Genomic DNA, 15,841 nt, shown 5'->3' with positions numbered 1-15,841 from the left:
CGCTGAATCCGTATATGCATCAACACCACCATCATCATCAACACCAACACCATAACCAACTTTTCTCAATGCAAAAAACTCGAAACCTTAAATCAAATTCCAACTGTTTTCTTCTGTCAACTTCACGGAAATGCAAGGATGCCCCGGTCTAAACTTTGGTTTCCTCCACACAAGCAGATAACCGGTAATCTCACCGACTCTGTTTCACCTACTTTCATCCTCATGGCAGAAAACGACAATTCTACAATCCCATGAAAACGCAAAATAGAAAAGTGGAGAAATCTGCTGCATCCCAAAACGACCCAACCAATGATGCCCATAATCAATCCGATCCCTCAAAGACAGTCGAACATCCAGAACCTCCCGTACCCTGGCTAGCACTGATCAATATCAGCAACACTACACAACTTGGCATCTTAGCATTCGTCCTAGCATACACCATCATCAAACTTGGCTACTTGCTATTTCCCATTGTCAATACTGCCCTCTTCACTGCAGAGGTGGATAGCTCCATACTCACTCAGATAAACAATGCCATTGAGAAGGCGGGTTCAGCTGAAAATGTCCAATTTCTGCTACCTGAAAAATGGCCTCATGCGGTATACAAGCAGGGTTTCAACGGGCTCTGCAGAACAAACGATGATTCCAAGACCGTGTGCTACTATGGCACCAACACCGTCAAACTTTTCATGAATGACATTGCTCTCCAGATAGCAGAGTACAACCAAATAAAAGGTCTGAGTGCCTTCGAAGAAAAGTTTCTCAATTTTTTAGGGCTCGAAAACGGTGACAGTTCAAACGGCGTTTTACCTGTCCTTATCGCTGTTGTGATCTATGAAGTTGCGGCAATACTTGCCCCCTTGCGCACATTCGGCAACCCGTATGATCTTGTCATTCCGTCACTTGCATCAATGATGCTGGTCTGCTACATGTTCAGCCTGGTGGATGGTTTCAAGACGGACTGGAGGAATTTGCAGCCGTTTCTAACTCATTGGCTGGCGCCTCTGGAACTGCACACCTATATTGCAGCATCTATAGGTTTGGCAGGATCCTTAGCTGTGCTTATGGTTGCTGGAACACGCATTGGAGTGATCAGAAGGGCAGCTTCTCGATGGAAAATGGCTAATCGAATCCGAAAGAATGAAAAAGAAGGCACATCTTAAAATAAAGTTCAAGTCTGAGTCCATTAAATTCAGTGAATATTCCCACAGCCCAAAGAAAATACATAGAACCCTGGAGTTTCCAATAACCGGCACTTTGATGATCCTCCACACGAGACAGATAACGGTGCAGCCGCATCAACTGTCAAATTTACCCCATACCACACACTATCAACGCCTAGAAACACACAACCATGGAAATAGAGGAAAAAAATTGGAATGCATTCAATAGCTCTGAGTATGAGCCGAAGTGTGATACCGAGGAACTCAAACTTTCAGCAGAGCCAGACAGAAACTCAAAGCATGGGGCACCCTGGATAAGCTTCCCGAACATAGTCAAGCCATTCCTCTTTTCCTACTGTCTTTTCAGGCTATTCTTCCTATTTTCTTCTGTGTGGTATCCCGGCGTCATCACTGCAGAGGTGGACAATTCCCTCCTTACTCAGTTGCACCACAACATTGCTTCATTAGAACGCGTCAACAAAGGGTCAACCAAAGACCTCGCTGCTTTGCTTCCAGAGACATGGCCTCATGCTACGTACAAGCAGACGCTTCCAGGGGTTTGCCGATTTAACGACGATACTGCGGTTGTGTGCTAACCTGGTTTCAACGCGTTTGAGAGCTTTATGGGTGACATTGCTCTTCAAATCGCAGACTATAACAAAATGGAGGACCCCAGCGCTTTCAAAGTTGAGTTTCTCGACACGTTGGGCAAGGTGAGATTTGAGGATGAAGAGGGAAATGCTTCAAAGGTGACTTTCAGTGACGTTTTCAACCGTTCAGACCTATTTATAACGTATTTTTTTTACGTCCTCAAAGCGTCTCTGTTGATAGAATTGCTAAACCTCAGCTTCTGTTTGCTGCACGGCTCCTACAGGAACCTTGAGAGGTCATCGATATTTTCATTCATGAACGGATGTGCCATGGTAAGCGGCATTGTGATGTTGCATTACGACTGGCGTCACTTAGCCCCATTTCTTGTGAGCTGGAAGACACGTCCACATCACATTTGCTTTGTTGCAAATATTTTGATGATGTTTGGAGATAAAATCGGAGCGATGCTTCCTGCCTCTCGTAATGCGGACAAGAAATTGGAGGCTTCCCAGGCGGTGGAATGCTAGGCATCGAGGACCATTTTATCATGCTGAAAATAGTTTGGGTTATATGAGGATTGAGTGACGGATTCGTCAGACGAATACATACTTGACTGTCATGGTCAACCGCTGAAATAAGGAGCTTGTCGAACGCAAACACATTCCCGTACAGCTTGTTCTGAAATATGCAACAGCCAGAAGAATTCCATTGGAGAAGAAATGAAGTAATGAAGCTCTTACCATATGATATGGAATATCTATCACACTACGCCACCCTGCGAAGTAGTGGAGTTGATTGGGGCTCAGGGTATCGAAAAAAAAGAGTATGAAACCGCTTTTTATTAGAAGGTCAAAACTGTTGTACTATGCTTGGTTGTCTTCACCAGAGAGGTGCGCTCGATTCGGGGCTTTTACTTCAGCCGCACACAAGAGCATCGTCTTTACTCTTCGACTTACAACTTTTACAATCCACTTAAGGTGGAAAATTAAAAAAAAAAAAAGAATAGTTAAATCCCAATTTCAAAGGAATTGCCTTGTCCTCTGGCTATTGGCTGCGTTGACCAATCTTTCACACAGCACGCCCTCGAGGCAGCATAACCTTATCTCATATCTGTTCATCAAAAACCATGGCTGACTCTGAAAAAGCAAAGTCCAAGGGTATCCTTTCTGAGAATACCTCTCAGGAGACGAGAGAAAGAAGAATTGACGATTACGTGGAGGTTGGAGAAAAACGGGACGAAACCGAAGGCTCAAGTCCCTCTTTAAACCCTGAGAAAGCAGTGACTGAAGAGTCGTCCCTGAAGAAGAAACTGTTAAGCTGGGATCTTGTTATCTGGGTTATTTTTGCATACGGCTATGCAGTGGCAATTCTATCCTCTTTGGCGTTCCCTTACGTCAACTACAACTATGCTACTGCCGAAGTGGACAACTCCTTATTGACCCAAATGCACAAGACCATTCACTCCTTGGAGACAGTCATCCCAGGATCTACGAGAGATATTCTGCTGCTCTTACCTGAGAAATGGCCCCATGCAATGTACAAAGCACATTTCCGTGGTTGCAGAATAAATGACGACTCCACCCAAGTGTGTTATTATGGAAATAACATCGTGGATTTATTTGCTGGAGACATAGCTGTCCAGATAGCAGAATACAATGCCTTAGAGGACGTCAACGGTTTTAAGAAGGAGTTCGTGGCCACGTTCCCTGAAGCAAAGCAAGACCTCAAGTTGGAGTTGAGGAAAAAAAGATATTGGTCAAGTGGCGAATGGCTCTACGACCTCAAAGCAAGAATTCTCAACAACTTGCCCAGTACAAAGCAGACTTCTGAACCGTTGCAGTGTATGTTTTATGTCACAATAGCTCTCATGCTGGTGTCCTTGGCTATCTCATTTACGCACGATGGGAGCGATCCTGGTACGGTTACTCACCTCTTCTGTACTTGTGTGCTTCTTGGAATCTTCACTAGAGCCAAGAACCTTTGGGATTTCAGGAAAGGGTGGTCCGAAATCGAGCCTTTCCTCGATTCGTCTCATCCAGGTCCACACCAAATTGTGGAATTCACAGTTGAGCTACTATCTATAGGGTTCGTTATCCTAGGTTTTTTAGAATGGTCAAGTTCGCAAGAGAAAAAGTTGCGTGAACTGAAGAACAACGATTTGAAGAACGACAAATCGGAGAACTATGAGCTGAACGAGGAGCTAGCGAATGATGGTTCAAAGAAAGATGAGCCAAAGGAGGACGTCTGACGCTGTATTAAACTGACTATCTGCTAGCAAATACAGCCGAATGCATTGAGAATCGATCAGGAAGAACAGAGCCTTCAACAGTCAAAGTTCCAACAACCCAACTGTGCCCTGAAATAGTCGGCTAAAAGCCCAGAAGGGGCCTTTAATATTTCAACGAAAGCAAGTTTGTGTGACACTCCCTTGTTCTTTTCGCCGTTTTGGTGTATCTCTATCAGCATAGCACTGCTTCACCGTCGCATCAAGACCTTCCCATATGAGCCCAACTCTACGAAACAAGTAACGAAACTCTATGAACCACAGAAAGTATACACCTCGATCTCTCTATTTCGTTCCTACTAACCAAAACCCCCAATTTCAAAAACCCATTCATTCTCCAGTAACTCATACCCATCCACCCCACATCGCGACTTTCAACTCCACCATCACCAAATTTCGCACCCACTACATGCTCTTTCTTTCCAGAACCACACTAATACCGGCCCGGCGGATGCCGAAAATCGCCCCGGCGAGCCTCCTCCGCCGCCTTTCAAACCTTCCACAAGACTTTGACCCGAAAAAAAGCCTCCCTTCGCAAGGCGAGTGGAAACACTTGAAGCAGCACATTCCTGGAGAAGGCGACCAGAAAAACGACTTGAAGGAGCGGATCCCCATGTTCCCGCTTGGCAAGGAGAACGTGCCGACCCTTCTTCCGCGTCCCGGCGTGCCCGGGTCGGGCCCAACATGTCGTTTCGCCAGGTGATTCTGATTTTGAAAAACAAGACCCAACCCGAGCTTTTGTACGAGCTGGAGCCCCACAGACTCTACTTTTTGGCGTGTTTCTGCTGCGCCGTCGTGTTCACAGTGTACGGGTGTGTTTTGCTCGAATGGGCCGTGTACCAGGCCAACAAGGACTACGAGGAGAACGAGAAAGAGCTTGCAGAGGCCTTGAGGAAAAGAGAGTGGGTCGTTCTGGTCGGCAAGTACGGCATCATGGGCGCCGTGATGCTCTTCATGGCGTACCAGACGGCCATGTTCCCCACCAGGCTTATCAGGAGAATGTGGTATCTTCCTGGTCCTGTTGAGCACATCAAGTTCACTTCCTACCCGTTGTTGCCCGGCAGACCGTCGCCTGTTTACACCGTGCCTTTGCGTAATTTGACGAGAAAGCACCATGCCCGTGTGTGGACCGGCAAGGGTTTCTACGGCACTGCCGACAAGTCGTTGTTCTTTTTCGTGTTGAAGGAGGAGACCACCAAGAAGTCGTGGGTCGTGGACAGAAGGGGCTTTTTCTGGTCCGACGGGCGTGTGTTTGACTTGCTTTTCGGCAAGGAGACGATTGCCGAAGCCGAGGCTGGTATTCCGTACGACGAGCAGATTGGCATAGTTAACCGTGAGGTGAAGAGAAAGAAGCAGAAGTTGCGGGAGCAGCACGGTCCGTTCTGGCAGTTGAAACTTGGAGCGAAGGAGTTCAAGGAGGACGTGGGCAAGGCCACGAATTACGTGAAGGGAGCTGCCAAAAACCAGACCAAGGCGTTGCCCAAGGGCAAGAAGGGGAAGTTTCTGAAGGAGAAGTAGGGGGTTGATGCTGAGGTTGAAGTTGTTTTGAAGTTTGAAGATGGCAGACGTTGAGACATTTGGAGAGCCAGAAGGCGTTGAATCCATGGAAGTGGATTGTGGTTCGTTTTTGGCTGAGAAGTGGTGATAAATGTTCTGGGGCGATTGAAACCAGAACATTGGTTTTAGAGATTAGGGAGACGGATCTTGATAACGGACTTCCGTTTCATTTAGTCCCGTCCATGTATATAGATACCAACACATTGCATTACTTATAAGTCTGAGTAGACAGTTCAGTGGGAATGAGCGGATAGTTCGACGAGGCTGTAGAAAAACATGAACCAAAAAGGCCTTAATCCAATTAACATTCGATGCCTGCAAAAAATAAAAAAGAAGAGTGATTTCGCCCAGGATCGAACTGGGGACGTTCTGCGTGTTAAGCAGATGCCATAACCAACTAGACCACGAAACCAATCTTGTGAAAGACAATAGCTGCTGGTAAAATATATCAAACAAAGCTTTGGATGAAGGGAAGCTTGAAACATGAATATTTTTAGCTTTGTTGTAACTTTAGAGCAAGAACTATAGGTGCTGTGAGTTTCAAGCCAAAATGCAGCCTATAAGCGCGGATTTTGAACATCAAAAAATGCAATCAAAAGTCTGCCAGAAAACCAATAAGAAGGTGTGATTCTGAGCTTGAAATACGGGTGATAGATGATGTTAGGCTGTTGAAGATAGGTTTTGATTTTTGAGAGAGCTTCTCTCTTCCCCGGCCCAGGAAGACGTCTCATATCTCATCTCACACGGTTATTTCTATGAACTCATTATTTGGCGGTTTTGGCAATGGGAAGCTAGTATTAGAAGCTGCGGAATGATAAAAAAGAAACTAACTTGTGACGAAATCTCTGGCAAAGCTATAACGATTTAGCTCGTATGGGTCAGAGTGTGAGTAGACCGAGGAGCGAAAACGGAACGGTAAATAAGGTGCATCAGCTACCTTTTTTCATTTAGCTTGAGAAGAAGATGTATTTCAATCAAATCAAGAAGACGAATCAGCTTTGTCATGTTGATCAGCGAATAATACAAGTGCCCTTGTCTATATGAGACAATACAGAGTGAGTATTACCAGAACCCAGCGGTTTTTGCAATTTTTTTCCTTCTTACTCTGGCTTATTATCTAGATAAAATTCAACAATATTTGGAGAAAACCCTTTACCTCCCTGTAGCTTATGAACATCATGGGATACCTCGCACCAATGTCCATCCCACCAACTACTCCTACGCCACTATTTTAATTTAGATTATTAATATAGTACAGTTTTTTTTTTTTTTTTCTTATTTTTATCTTTTTCTCTTCGGCAGAGCGACCCTAGGTCAACTCAGCTCTAGCACGTCTTCTCAGTCTCCGAGGACCTCTTCTGGTAGTCCTCAAAGACCAAAGCCTGAAGCATTCACCGGGCAAAAACGAGGCAGCCTCCTTCGGGTAGCAGAGTTCCCGAAACTTGAAAAAGTCGCCAGGAAGAAAGCTTTTTTTGGGCGTTTGCGCCAAAACGTGTCTAAAGAAGGGAAGTCCTCTAGACAGTAGGCCAGGTTGGTTGGAGCCGGGCGGTCCGCATTCGATGATGGAGAAGGATCAGAACAAGTAGGGTTCTGGAAAAAGGTAGGACTGGGGGAACAGTCCTGGTTCGAGTTGGCTTGCAAAGTCTCAGGTTGTGAAACCTCCAGAACTTCATAATTTCCAGCACAAGAGAGCTTCTGAACTCCAGAAGACTCCTGATTTGGATACTTTGTTTGCTTTGGCTCACAGCGGGGCAAAGTTGCACCCGGAACCATGGTCCAAGTAAAAAGAGAAGTGGTCATTTCAGTTTGTGAAATCTCCTCAGGCTCGTCTTCCTCAGGAATGGTGAAAATGCCATTGTTGTAAAGCCATCCGTGGCCCAGGGGAAGGGAGCCGGGCTTTGGAGAGGAAAAAGAAAAAACAGCTTTATTAGAAACTGAGGCTTCATTTGGGAAGGTGGGGCTTCATTTGGGGAAGCTCCGTAGGACTTCTTGAACTCGCTGTACAGCTCCTCAAGGCTTTCGAAAAGCTCGTCATCGGTCACTTCTGGAGTGTCAGTGACTTCAGAGTGCTTTTCAAAAAATTCAGTGACCTCTGTCTTGGTCTCCTGGAAGATGTCCAAAACAGCAGCCTTGGATACTGGAGAGGAAGCTGGGGAGGTATTGTTGGAGGATTCCAATGGGGCCTCAGAGGAAGCATCGGAAGAAGACTCAGAATCGGAGTTTTCTTCATTCTTCTCGTCTTCAGGCTTCTCCTCAGGCTTAGAATCCTGCTTCAGACTCTCTAAAACGACCTCTTCAACTTCTTCAACTTCTTCATCCCAGGAAGGACAATTGCGCTGGAAGAATTCCTGAAGCTTCGTTTCATAGAGAGCCTGGGCGTTTCTGCGAGCAGAATCGTCAGAACTGGCTTGCTGGATTAAGGCCTTCATGCGTTCGAATTGGCCCTTTCTCCACTCAAGCAGAGTGTGGTTGGCACCGTGGTTGATTTCCATCAAACCGGAGGCGTCAAAAGTAGCGTTGAAAACGGCGGCGGGGAAGAAGTTGCCGTTGATTTCGTGACACTGGAAACACATTTCTCAGTTAATTGGGTAGTACTTGTAGTAGCTTTGGTAGTTTTGTGGTCTGTGAAGCAATAAATTGATCAGAGACAAAGGGTTCTAACGTGGTGGGTCAGAACGGTGGGCCAGAATGTGGTAGAGAAGGGAAAATTAATTTGGGGAAATCGGGCGTATTTATGTTGTTCTGGTGGGCCTTCCGTTTGTGAAATTATTTAGGAAGGTGAGGTGGATGACCAGAACAGGGTCACGCTGGTGGGAAGGCAGCTGGAGTTACTGGAAATGGTGTAACTGAAAGAGAATAGGCAATTGGAAAAAGAGGCGTCACGCCTTGGTCAGTGGATTTGGTAATTGTATCTTTTGGTGTCATGCGGTCGCTTATCTCGAGAAATTCCATTTTGGGATATGTGATGGGGAGCAGGGCCGTAAGTTGGTAAGTATTTGGCCCTTAAGTGGCAACGAAGTTGTTTTAGGATCGGCTTTTGTCGTCGTAGGCATTTGAATGTAGTAAGGTTCAAACATCCTTATTGAACTGCTGACGTACCACACTTTCGCCTGTTTTCCGATGTTTTATTTTTTCTTTTTTTAATTTTGACATTCTGGCAATTAAAAAACTGAATCTTTGGAACAGGATGGCTCCGTCGTATCGCCAGTACAAAAACTTAAATGTGATGACTATGTATGCATCAGAGCCTACAAACTCACATATACTACAAGTGTCCTGAATCTAAAGCTAGCTAATAGGTAGCTCTATTTTCATGAATAGAGAGATTTTGATTAATAAAGAGCGTTTAATAAATAGGGAGAAAGAGCTGTTATAGCTGGAATAACAAATAGAATTCCGGAAGTCAAAGTTCCCGCAAGCCTTCAGTTTTTCGAATAAGAATGAAATCGGAAAGGCACATCAAGATGAACCAGCAACCAAGGGAGCTCTCTTCTGGGATCAGCCACCTGGAGCAATAAGGTAGCCTTTTACGTGAAACTCGTTTAAATTTAGTATTAAGACTGTAATCGTCGTCCTTTCAACGTTCGGGTCCAATATCCAACACTCACGAGCCTTCCCCAAAGACTCCAATCGTTAACTACATATCAACCGACAAAGACCCCAAATTCCAATAACTCAACCCATATGCCGCTATGCCCACTTCATCATGTAACAACCCCATCAAACGGTCCACCTACCTATCAAACTCAACCTCACTATACTGGGGCAAAAGGTCGCTTTGATAGACAGGCAACGGCGTCTCCACAGAGGCATTTGAATTCAGACCCTCGCCGGTCGTCGTGGATGGTAAATCTTCAAGACGTATACTCTCGTGGACTGAAGCAGCAGTACCCTCTGGAACTGTGATTTCTTGATTAGGCTGAGCAGCAGTCTCCTGAACAGCTTGTGGATTGTTACCAGTATTAGCAGATTGAACGGGCACATGTCTCTCCTTCTTTTCCCTGTTTTCCCAGCACCAAGCACCAATACATGTTGCAACAAATCCAAAACTGAACCAACAGATAAGAAATATCAAAATCGGTTCCATTTTAGATAGAAGGGTTTGAGGTGCCTGGGCTGAATTCTTTATACTTATTCGAAACAGTGGCTGGATTATTATTAATCTGTCATGACTCGAGTTGCCGAGTTTTACAGCGGAGGATTGGAGGGATTTTGCATGATTCGAATTTTTCTTTCGATGGCCAGCGTTAATAAAAAAGAATTATATATGAAGAACGGGTGAAGGTTTATTGAACTTGCCGTTTGAAGTTTCGTATGAAAAATAGCAAGATGTCTTCAACACTGAACTCTATCAGAACGTCAAGATGTTCCTTGGAATGAACCAAAGAGTCCAAATGAATAGACATCTCGATTTAAAGGTCCACCAAAAAAAAAAAAAAAAAAAAAATGATTTCAGCCCCAGTTTCATCACATTTGATATTCAGCTAGTTCCTGATTGAATCTAGTCTCCTCTGTCCTGGTTTGTTCTCGAGTTCCAGTCAATCTCGTCCCAAAAAGCTATCAACAACATATTCAAAGGGACTGAATTCCATTTCTTTTTTAACACAAAATCGTGCGTTTCAGAAAAGATCCGAAAAAAAAGCACAGTGATCACGGAGATCGGGATCATGGTCATAGTCATTATGAATCCAAAACAACCCTCTCTATCACCTTCAGAATACACCCGCAAATAAAACACCACCCTCCCACTATAACCCAAACAAACCCCCCTCTTTCACCTCCAGCCTCTACGCTGGAAACTCTAAAACATCCCTAAGAGCCAGCAACCAACGGGCCTCTCTTTTAGAATCAGCCAATTGAAGCAAAAATTCAAGCGAAAAGCATCAGACTTGGATTTCAAACTAGGCTTGAATTCTAGGTTACATAACGTCGAATACCAAATACCTCTATCATCCTATTCTTGAACACCATACCAAGAACCAAGACACTGAAGCCCCTTATGCCAAACCAGACACCCCCACCATCATAAAAAACACAGTCAAAAGGTCCACCTACCTATCAAACTCAACCTCACTATATTGGGGCAAAAAGTCGCTTTGATAGACAGGCAACGGCGTCTCCACAGAGGTATTTGAATTCAGACCCTCGCCGGTCGTAGTGGATGGTAAATCATCAAGGGGTATGCTCTCATGGACTGAAGTAGCAGTATCCTCTTGAACAGTATCCTCTGGAGCTGCGATTTCTTGATTAGTATGAGCATCTGTATCCTGAACAGCTTGTGGATTGTTACCAGTATTAGCAGATTGAACGAGCACATTTCTCTTCTTCATTCTATCAATTTCAGCGAAGCCCTCGTAACAGCAACCAATAAAAAAAATTGCACCCATAAGACTGAACCAACAGATAAGAAATATCGAACCCGGTTCCATTTTGGAAAAAAGGTTTGAGGTTCCCGGGGCTGTTCTCTTTAAATTTATTCGAAACGGTGGCTGGATAATTATTAGTATGTCATGATTCAAGATGCCGAATTTTTAAGTGGGAGATGTTTGGGAAATTTTTGCATGATTCGAATTTTTCACAGCGTTAATTAAAAGAATTTTATGTCAAAATCGGTGCATTGGTTCATTGAGCTCCACAGAAATGCCGTTTGAAGTTTCGTATGGAAGTAAGCAAGATGTTTTCAATACTGAATTATTGGAGCGTCCACATGCCCTTCAAATGGAGTCCAAACGTATAATCATGTAGATTTAGACCTCTTTCAAATAAAGACAATTAAAGCCCCAGTTTCATCACATTTGAGGTTCAGCCAATTCCTAATCAATCTAGTCTTCTCTGTGATGGTTTGTTCTCATTATTCATTTTTCAGAAGTGGTTCATTGATCTCCACAGAAAAGCCGTTTGAGGTTTCATAAAAAAGACAGCAGAATGTCTTCAATAACGAATTCTAGCGTCAACTTGTCATTGGAACGAACCAAGAAGCTTCAAATAAGCACCTCGATTTAAAGGTCCGTGTCAATGAAATTTCAGTCAATTCGTAGTTGGCTTTGGTCTCCTGTCCTGGTTTGATATTCCCATTCTCACGATCTCGTCAAAAGCCATCAACAACATATTAAGCAAGGACGGAATTCCCTAAAACAACGACAACGTGTGTTTTAGAACAGACCAACAAAGAAAAAAAAAAAAAAAAAGGCATCATAGTGAAGATCACGGAGATCGGAATCAAAGTTATAGACACTATGTATCCAAAACCCACCGTCTTCAACAATCCCTTCAATCACAACTCGAGAGCAAATCCACAAATAAACCACCACTCTCCCACTCTAAACCCCCCAAACGAACCCCACTTCCACCTCTACACCGCCGGAACCTCCAGCGTGAATCCCAAAATCCATTCTTCTATTACATTAGCACCGCAACCCAAATCTACCGCCTCCTCTTCTCGTCCTTCCTCAGATGCTCGTCCTGTGGCAACCGGGCCCGGGCCTCCTCGAGCTCAGCCACAAGCGTCGTAATGTACTTGGACGCCAACTCGATCGTGGTGGCTTTTGACGGAATGGAGACCTGGTCATGGTACGTCTGAGGAATCAAGCCCGCGAGCTCGTGCACGGCCTGGTTCATTCTGTTTCGACGGCCCTGTTCGGCGATTTTATGCGACGCTTTCTTGCCGGGCCCCTTTTCTCTTTTGCGGCCGGATTCTTCACCGTTTTGCGGATCCAACGCTGGAGAAGGCTCCAGCAGCGACGTCTCGTGCTTGATCAGCGTGCGATGGCCGCTCACGGACGAGCGGGTCGACACCAGGTCGTCGTGGTGGCCGTTTTGCGGCGCCAAAGAAGGCAGCAGGTTGTTGGTGCTCTGCAGTTCGGCCAAACGGTTCATGGTGAATCCCATGAGCGTCGCAGGGCCTGGCTGGTTCTTGTAGGGTGTGCTGCCGCCGCTAGAGCCCTCGTAAGGTGTTCTTTTGCCCGGCGGAAGCATCGGCGTCGTTTCGGACGATTTAGCCGGACCGTCCACACTGGCATCGTAGGAGGAATCCGGAAGCTGCTCGAAAACAGGCGCCTGGGGCGTTTTGCGCAAGGAAGGCGATCTCTTGGGCTTGTTTGCCGCCAAATTCGGCGTCAGATGAGGCGTTCTGCGCTTGGAACCGCCGTTCCCACTGTACTCCTCTGGAAATGTCGCCAGCAGCGGTCTACGTCTGTCTGGCGGTCTCTCTCTCTGCTGGGCATTGAGCGCCGGCAGCGTAAGCGGTTCAAATGTCGCTTGCATGGGCACGCCCTGGTTTTTGTTGGAGTTCACCTGCGATTCCATCGGAGTCACTGCTGGAGACACCAACGGCGTGAAAACGGCATCTGGACGAACCCCCGAAGCGTTCTGCAGATACAGGTGCTGCTGGGCCTGCTGGCGGCGGTGGTAAAGGTGTTCTTCGTTGTACAGTTTCTCGTTTTGGCCCGGAAGCAACGGCAGCTGGAAGTGCACCGGTTGGTTCGAGTACTGGTGCTGGTTTTGCCCGTTGGGGAGAAGCGCCGGGGTGTTTTCCGGGTACGCCAGCGGCGGGTACGCTCTGGAGCCCGGGTTGAGCTCGTCGGGCATGATAAAGTCGATCAGGTCGAGGTCGAACGGCTGCATGTTCTTTTCGAGAAGATGGGCGTCGTCGTTCATGAGAAACTGCTCGTTTTCGTAGGGGAGTTTCTTGTGGCCCGGCGTGGCGGCGCCCGGCGTGCTGTGGTTGGAAGCTAGCCACTCGTCCATGGCAAAGGCGTAGTTGTAGCTTTGGAGTTTGAAGTTTGTAGATAAGCGGGTAGCTGGTTGGTCAGATTACGACTTTCAGTGGTGCAATCCGAATTAGGTGATGACGTGTCTTTCGTAGGGGTGACGTTGTGACGTTGTGTGTTTGTCACGGATTGTTTGACTTTGTGTTGAACTGGCTGTTTCACGTGTAGATGGTGTAGATGCTTTGATAAGCGGTCAACTATTGGATATGGTCTGGCTTCTGGAGCTTTGATAGCTTCTCCGGAATCTGACTCTGATCTCGAAACGTGTTTATCGTGATCACCGGTAGCTAGTCAGTAGTACACGGCTGTTCCCAGTTATTGAGGTTCAGTTTCGTTAATGCACAGAAACCGTTTAGCGAACCGTTTGGCGAACCGTGATCCGTTAAGCGAAGGATTCAAAAGCTTTTTGGAAAAAGGACGTAAAACGGCGTTGTCGAGAGCCGTCCGGGCTGAAAAGCTGCTTTATGTGGTTTTGAAAAGATGCTGCAGTTTATGTGCACCTGATAGACACTCCTCAGATCCACGGAATCCAGGCACAGCGCCTCACGAAAACGACGGATTTGGAGAAGAAGAAGAAGTAGTAGATCTTCAGAAGATCTTCAGAAGATGCTTTTTTTTTTTTTTTTTATTTTGTTCACCTCGGCATCAATGACTTTTCACCGGTTGACCCAGAGGGTATTGGCTCACGTGCCGTCTGGCTGTGAAAGACCTAACGCGTATGCGGCCCACGTGGGGTGGCTTCCAAAGCTTAATAGGAAGGTGGTTAGAGGCGATGGGTTGTTGGAGAAAGTATCGATTTTGGAGATTTTGATGGTGTGAGAGTTGCCGAGGCCTGAGTTCCGACCCGAGGCCGGGACCGGTGGTTGACGACATTTTTGGGGTCTACCAGTTACGGGGGTGGGGTACAACCAACACATCCATACTATCAATATTCTGCAAAACCAGCAATTTTCTTTAAGCCTCTTGCGGCTCGATGCCGCTACGTTTCGGCACATTATCCTCCTGAAGGCCCGTCCAAACGGCTCCGCACAAGGCTTACGGTTTTTCCAAACTGGGCTAAGCGACCTTCAGTTGGTGGGAGGGCTTTGGGGTTTAAGGTTTGAAAGGCAGGGCTGAATTTCTGGAATTTCTCCGTTCTGGTCGATTTCTTAGTATCTTAAACTTTAGTCTCTGGTCGTGGGTTTTGGCGACATGCATTAGCACCACGGCTAATAGGAAACTGGAGCCGTACGCCGCAGGTCCAGCACAGCGTCTATTAGTGACGTGGATTTGGGCCGAGAATTGACGGGTTTGGGTTGTTTTTGTTATGTGTTGGTTTGATTTGTTCAACAGAGGTGCATTGACGTGATGACGTGCTTCCAGGCGTGGGCCTACTTTACGAGGACTCTAACGGTCTCGTGAGGAAAAGCAGGAAGTCTACTTTGAGTAAGATGTCAGGGGACTGTAGATCTGTTGATAATAGTGCTAGAATGTGGAAAGGCTCCCTAAGCGAATAGCCTTGGTGGGCACCGGTGCCCCACCCTCGGTGGCCTCGGTAGCACAGGCCCTCGGACGGCGGGGCAACCTGAGCGGATCTGCCGAGGGTGCCATGCGGTTACGCGGATTCCAGAGTAGGGTGTACATTATAGATATAGATGAATTGGAGCGTTTTTGATCGGTTTTTAAAAAGAAGCGTAACCAATTGGATCATTGCAGTAGGAGGTGAGACTCACGGTCAAGCGTTCCATAGAATCCAGGGATATTAGCACAGGTGGTATACCTTTATAGGCAGAAGATGCTGAAAATTCATACTTTGACATTTCTTCCTAAAGGTCTCTCCATAAAATAGAACCCACAAAGCTCATTAATGTCCGGATCGTGTAAGGTGTATTGTGGCGCCGCATGAGCAATGCATGATTCGTCATGATTTGACAGCTTCATGCTTTGACAAGCAAATTTTGAACAGATGTGATTTGATAGATGGCTGGGTTTGTTTATTTGGACAAATGGGTAGGGAACTTCAAAAACTCTTCTTGAGTAGAGGCATCTAAGGTGTGTATCTGATAGGGTAGGGTCGGTTTGCTTACCGACTCAAAATAGTCTTCAGGTTTGATTGGAAAATTTAGTTCCACTCAGAGCTTTGAAGGGTAGGGGCTGCATTCCAGTCTCACTAAGGCTTCAAAACGTATTCATATCTAAGATGGGTTTTTCTCTATGTAAAAGTAAATAGGGTTTTCCATTTGATCAGATGAATACAACAAAAAAAAAAAAAAAAAAAAAAAAAAAATTTCACCACTCCTTCTGATTTTCAGAAAAAGACCACCTGAAGTATCAGCAACGCAGTTGGGGTGCCACTTCTGTGTGGTTTGAAAAGTAAGAGCCATTCCAGCCAATCGCTCAAAGCAGTAATACTTGAAGAAGGCTCTTGTAGCCAGTAGAGGCACGCTGGGGTGTTTATCTGATATGGAGGTCTGGTTTGCTTATCGACTCAAAAGGCA

The 15,841-nt window shown here is 45.9% G+C and overlaps 7 protein-coding genes and 1 non-coding gene across 8 annotated transcripts; 3 read left to right on the top strand and 5 right to left on the bottom strand. All coding sequences in view use genetic code 12, as the record gives it.

Moving 5' to 3' along the window:
* Positions 1 to 251: 251 nt before the first annotated feature.
* On the top strand, positions 252 to 1,759 carry CXQ87_003426 (uncharacterized protein; the record flags this gene model as incomplete). Its single annotated transcript, XM_025481902.1, has 2 exons — positions 252 to 948; positions 1,581 to 1,759. The coding sequence occupies 2 exons, from the start codon at positions 252 to 254 to the stop codon at positions 1,757 to 1,759; spliced, it is 876 nt and encodes a 291-aa protein (XP_025336520.1).
* Positions 1,760 to 2,880: 1,121 nt separating this feature from the next.
* CXQ87_003425 (uncharacterized protein) lies at positions 2,881 to 4,002 on the top strand (the record flags this gene model as incomplete). The annotated part of the gene is made up of 1 exon (XM_025481901.1): positions 2,881 to 4,002. The coding sequence occupies one exon, from the start codon at positions 2,881 to 2,883 to the stop codon at positions 4,000 to 4,002; it is 1,122 nt and encodes a 373-aa protein (XP_025336519.1).
* A 720-nt stretch (positions 4,003 to 4,722) lies between these two features.
* On the top strand, positions 4,723 to 5,556 carry CXQ87_003424 (uncharacterized protein; the record flags this gene model as incomplete). Its single annotated transcript, XM_025481900.1, has 1 exon — positions 4,723 to 5,556. The coding sequence occupies one exon, from the start codon at positions 4,723 to 4,725 to the stop codon at positions 5,554 to 5,556; it is 834 nt and encodes a 277-aa protein (XP_025336518.1).
* Positions 5,557 to 5,933: 377 nt separating this feature from the next.
* On the bottom strand, positions 5,934 to 6,007 carry CXQ87_003423. Its single transcript has one exon. It is a non-coding gene; the product is annotated as a tRNA-Val (tRNA).
* An 897-nt stretch (positions 6,008 to 6,904) lies between these two features.
* CXQ87_003422 (uncharacterized protein) lies at positions 6,905 to 8,168 on the bottom strand (the record flags this gene model as incomplete). Its single annotated transcript, XM_025481899.1, has 3 exons — positions 6,905 to 7,061; positions 7,088 to 7,555; positions 7,582 to 8,168. 3 exons carry the CDS (start codon positions 8,166 to 8,168, stop codon positions 6,905 to 6,907), a joined length of 1,212 nt encoding a protein of 403 aa, XP_025336517.1.
* Positions 8,169 to 9,328: 1,160 nt separating this feature from the next.
* Positions 9,329 to 9,682, bottom strand: CXQ87_003421 (uncharacterized protein; the record flags this gene model as incomplete). The annotated part of the gene is made up of 1 exon (XM_025481898.1): positions 9,329 to 9,682. The coding sequence occupies one exon, from the start codon at positions 9,680 to 9,682 to the stop codon at positions 9,329 to 9,331; it is 354 nt and encodes a 117-aa protein (XP_025336516.1).
* A 964-nt stretch (positions 9,683 to 10,646) lies between these two features.
* Positions 10,647 to 10,982, bottom strand: CXQ87_003420 (uncharacterized protein; the record flags this gene model as incomplete). Its single annotated transcript, XM_025481897.1, has 1 exon — positions 10,647 to 10,982. The coding sequence occupies one exon, from the start codon at positions 10,980 to 10,982 to the stop codon at positions 10,647 to 10,649; it is 336 nt and encodes a 111-aa protein (XP_025336515.1).
* A 1,036-nt stretch (positions 10,983 to 12,018) lies between these two features.
* PHO4 (phosphate-sensing transcription factor) lies at positions 12,019 to 13,341 on the bottom strand (the record flags this gene model as incomplete). Its single annotated transcript, XM_025481896.1, has 1 exon — positions 12,019 to 13,341. The coding sequence occupies one exon, from the start codon at positions 13,339 to 13,341 to the stop codon at positions 12,019 to 12,021; it is 1,323 nt and encodes a 440-aa protein (XP_025336514.1).
* Positions 13,342 to 15,841: the final 2,500 nt, after the last annotated feature.

The sequence above is a fragment of the Candidozyma duobushaemuli genome, assembly GCF_002926085.2.
Source record: "Candidozyma duobushaemuli strain B09383 chromosome Unknown C_B09383, whole genome shotgun sequence".
NCBI classification, from domain to species: domain Eukaryota; kingdom Fungi; phylum Ascomycota; class Pichiomycetes; order Serinales; family Metschnikowiaceae; genus Candidozyma; species Candidozyma duobushaemuli.
The sequence above is the reverse complement of the archived record's forward strand: the minus strand, read 5'-3'. Positions and strand labels throughout refer to the sequence as shown.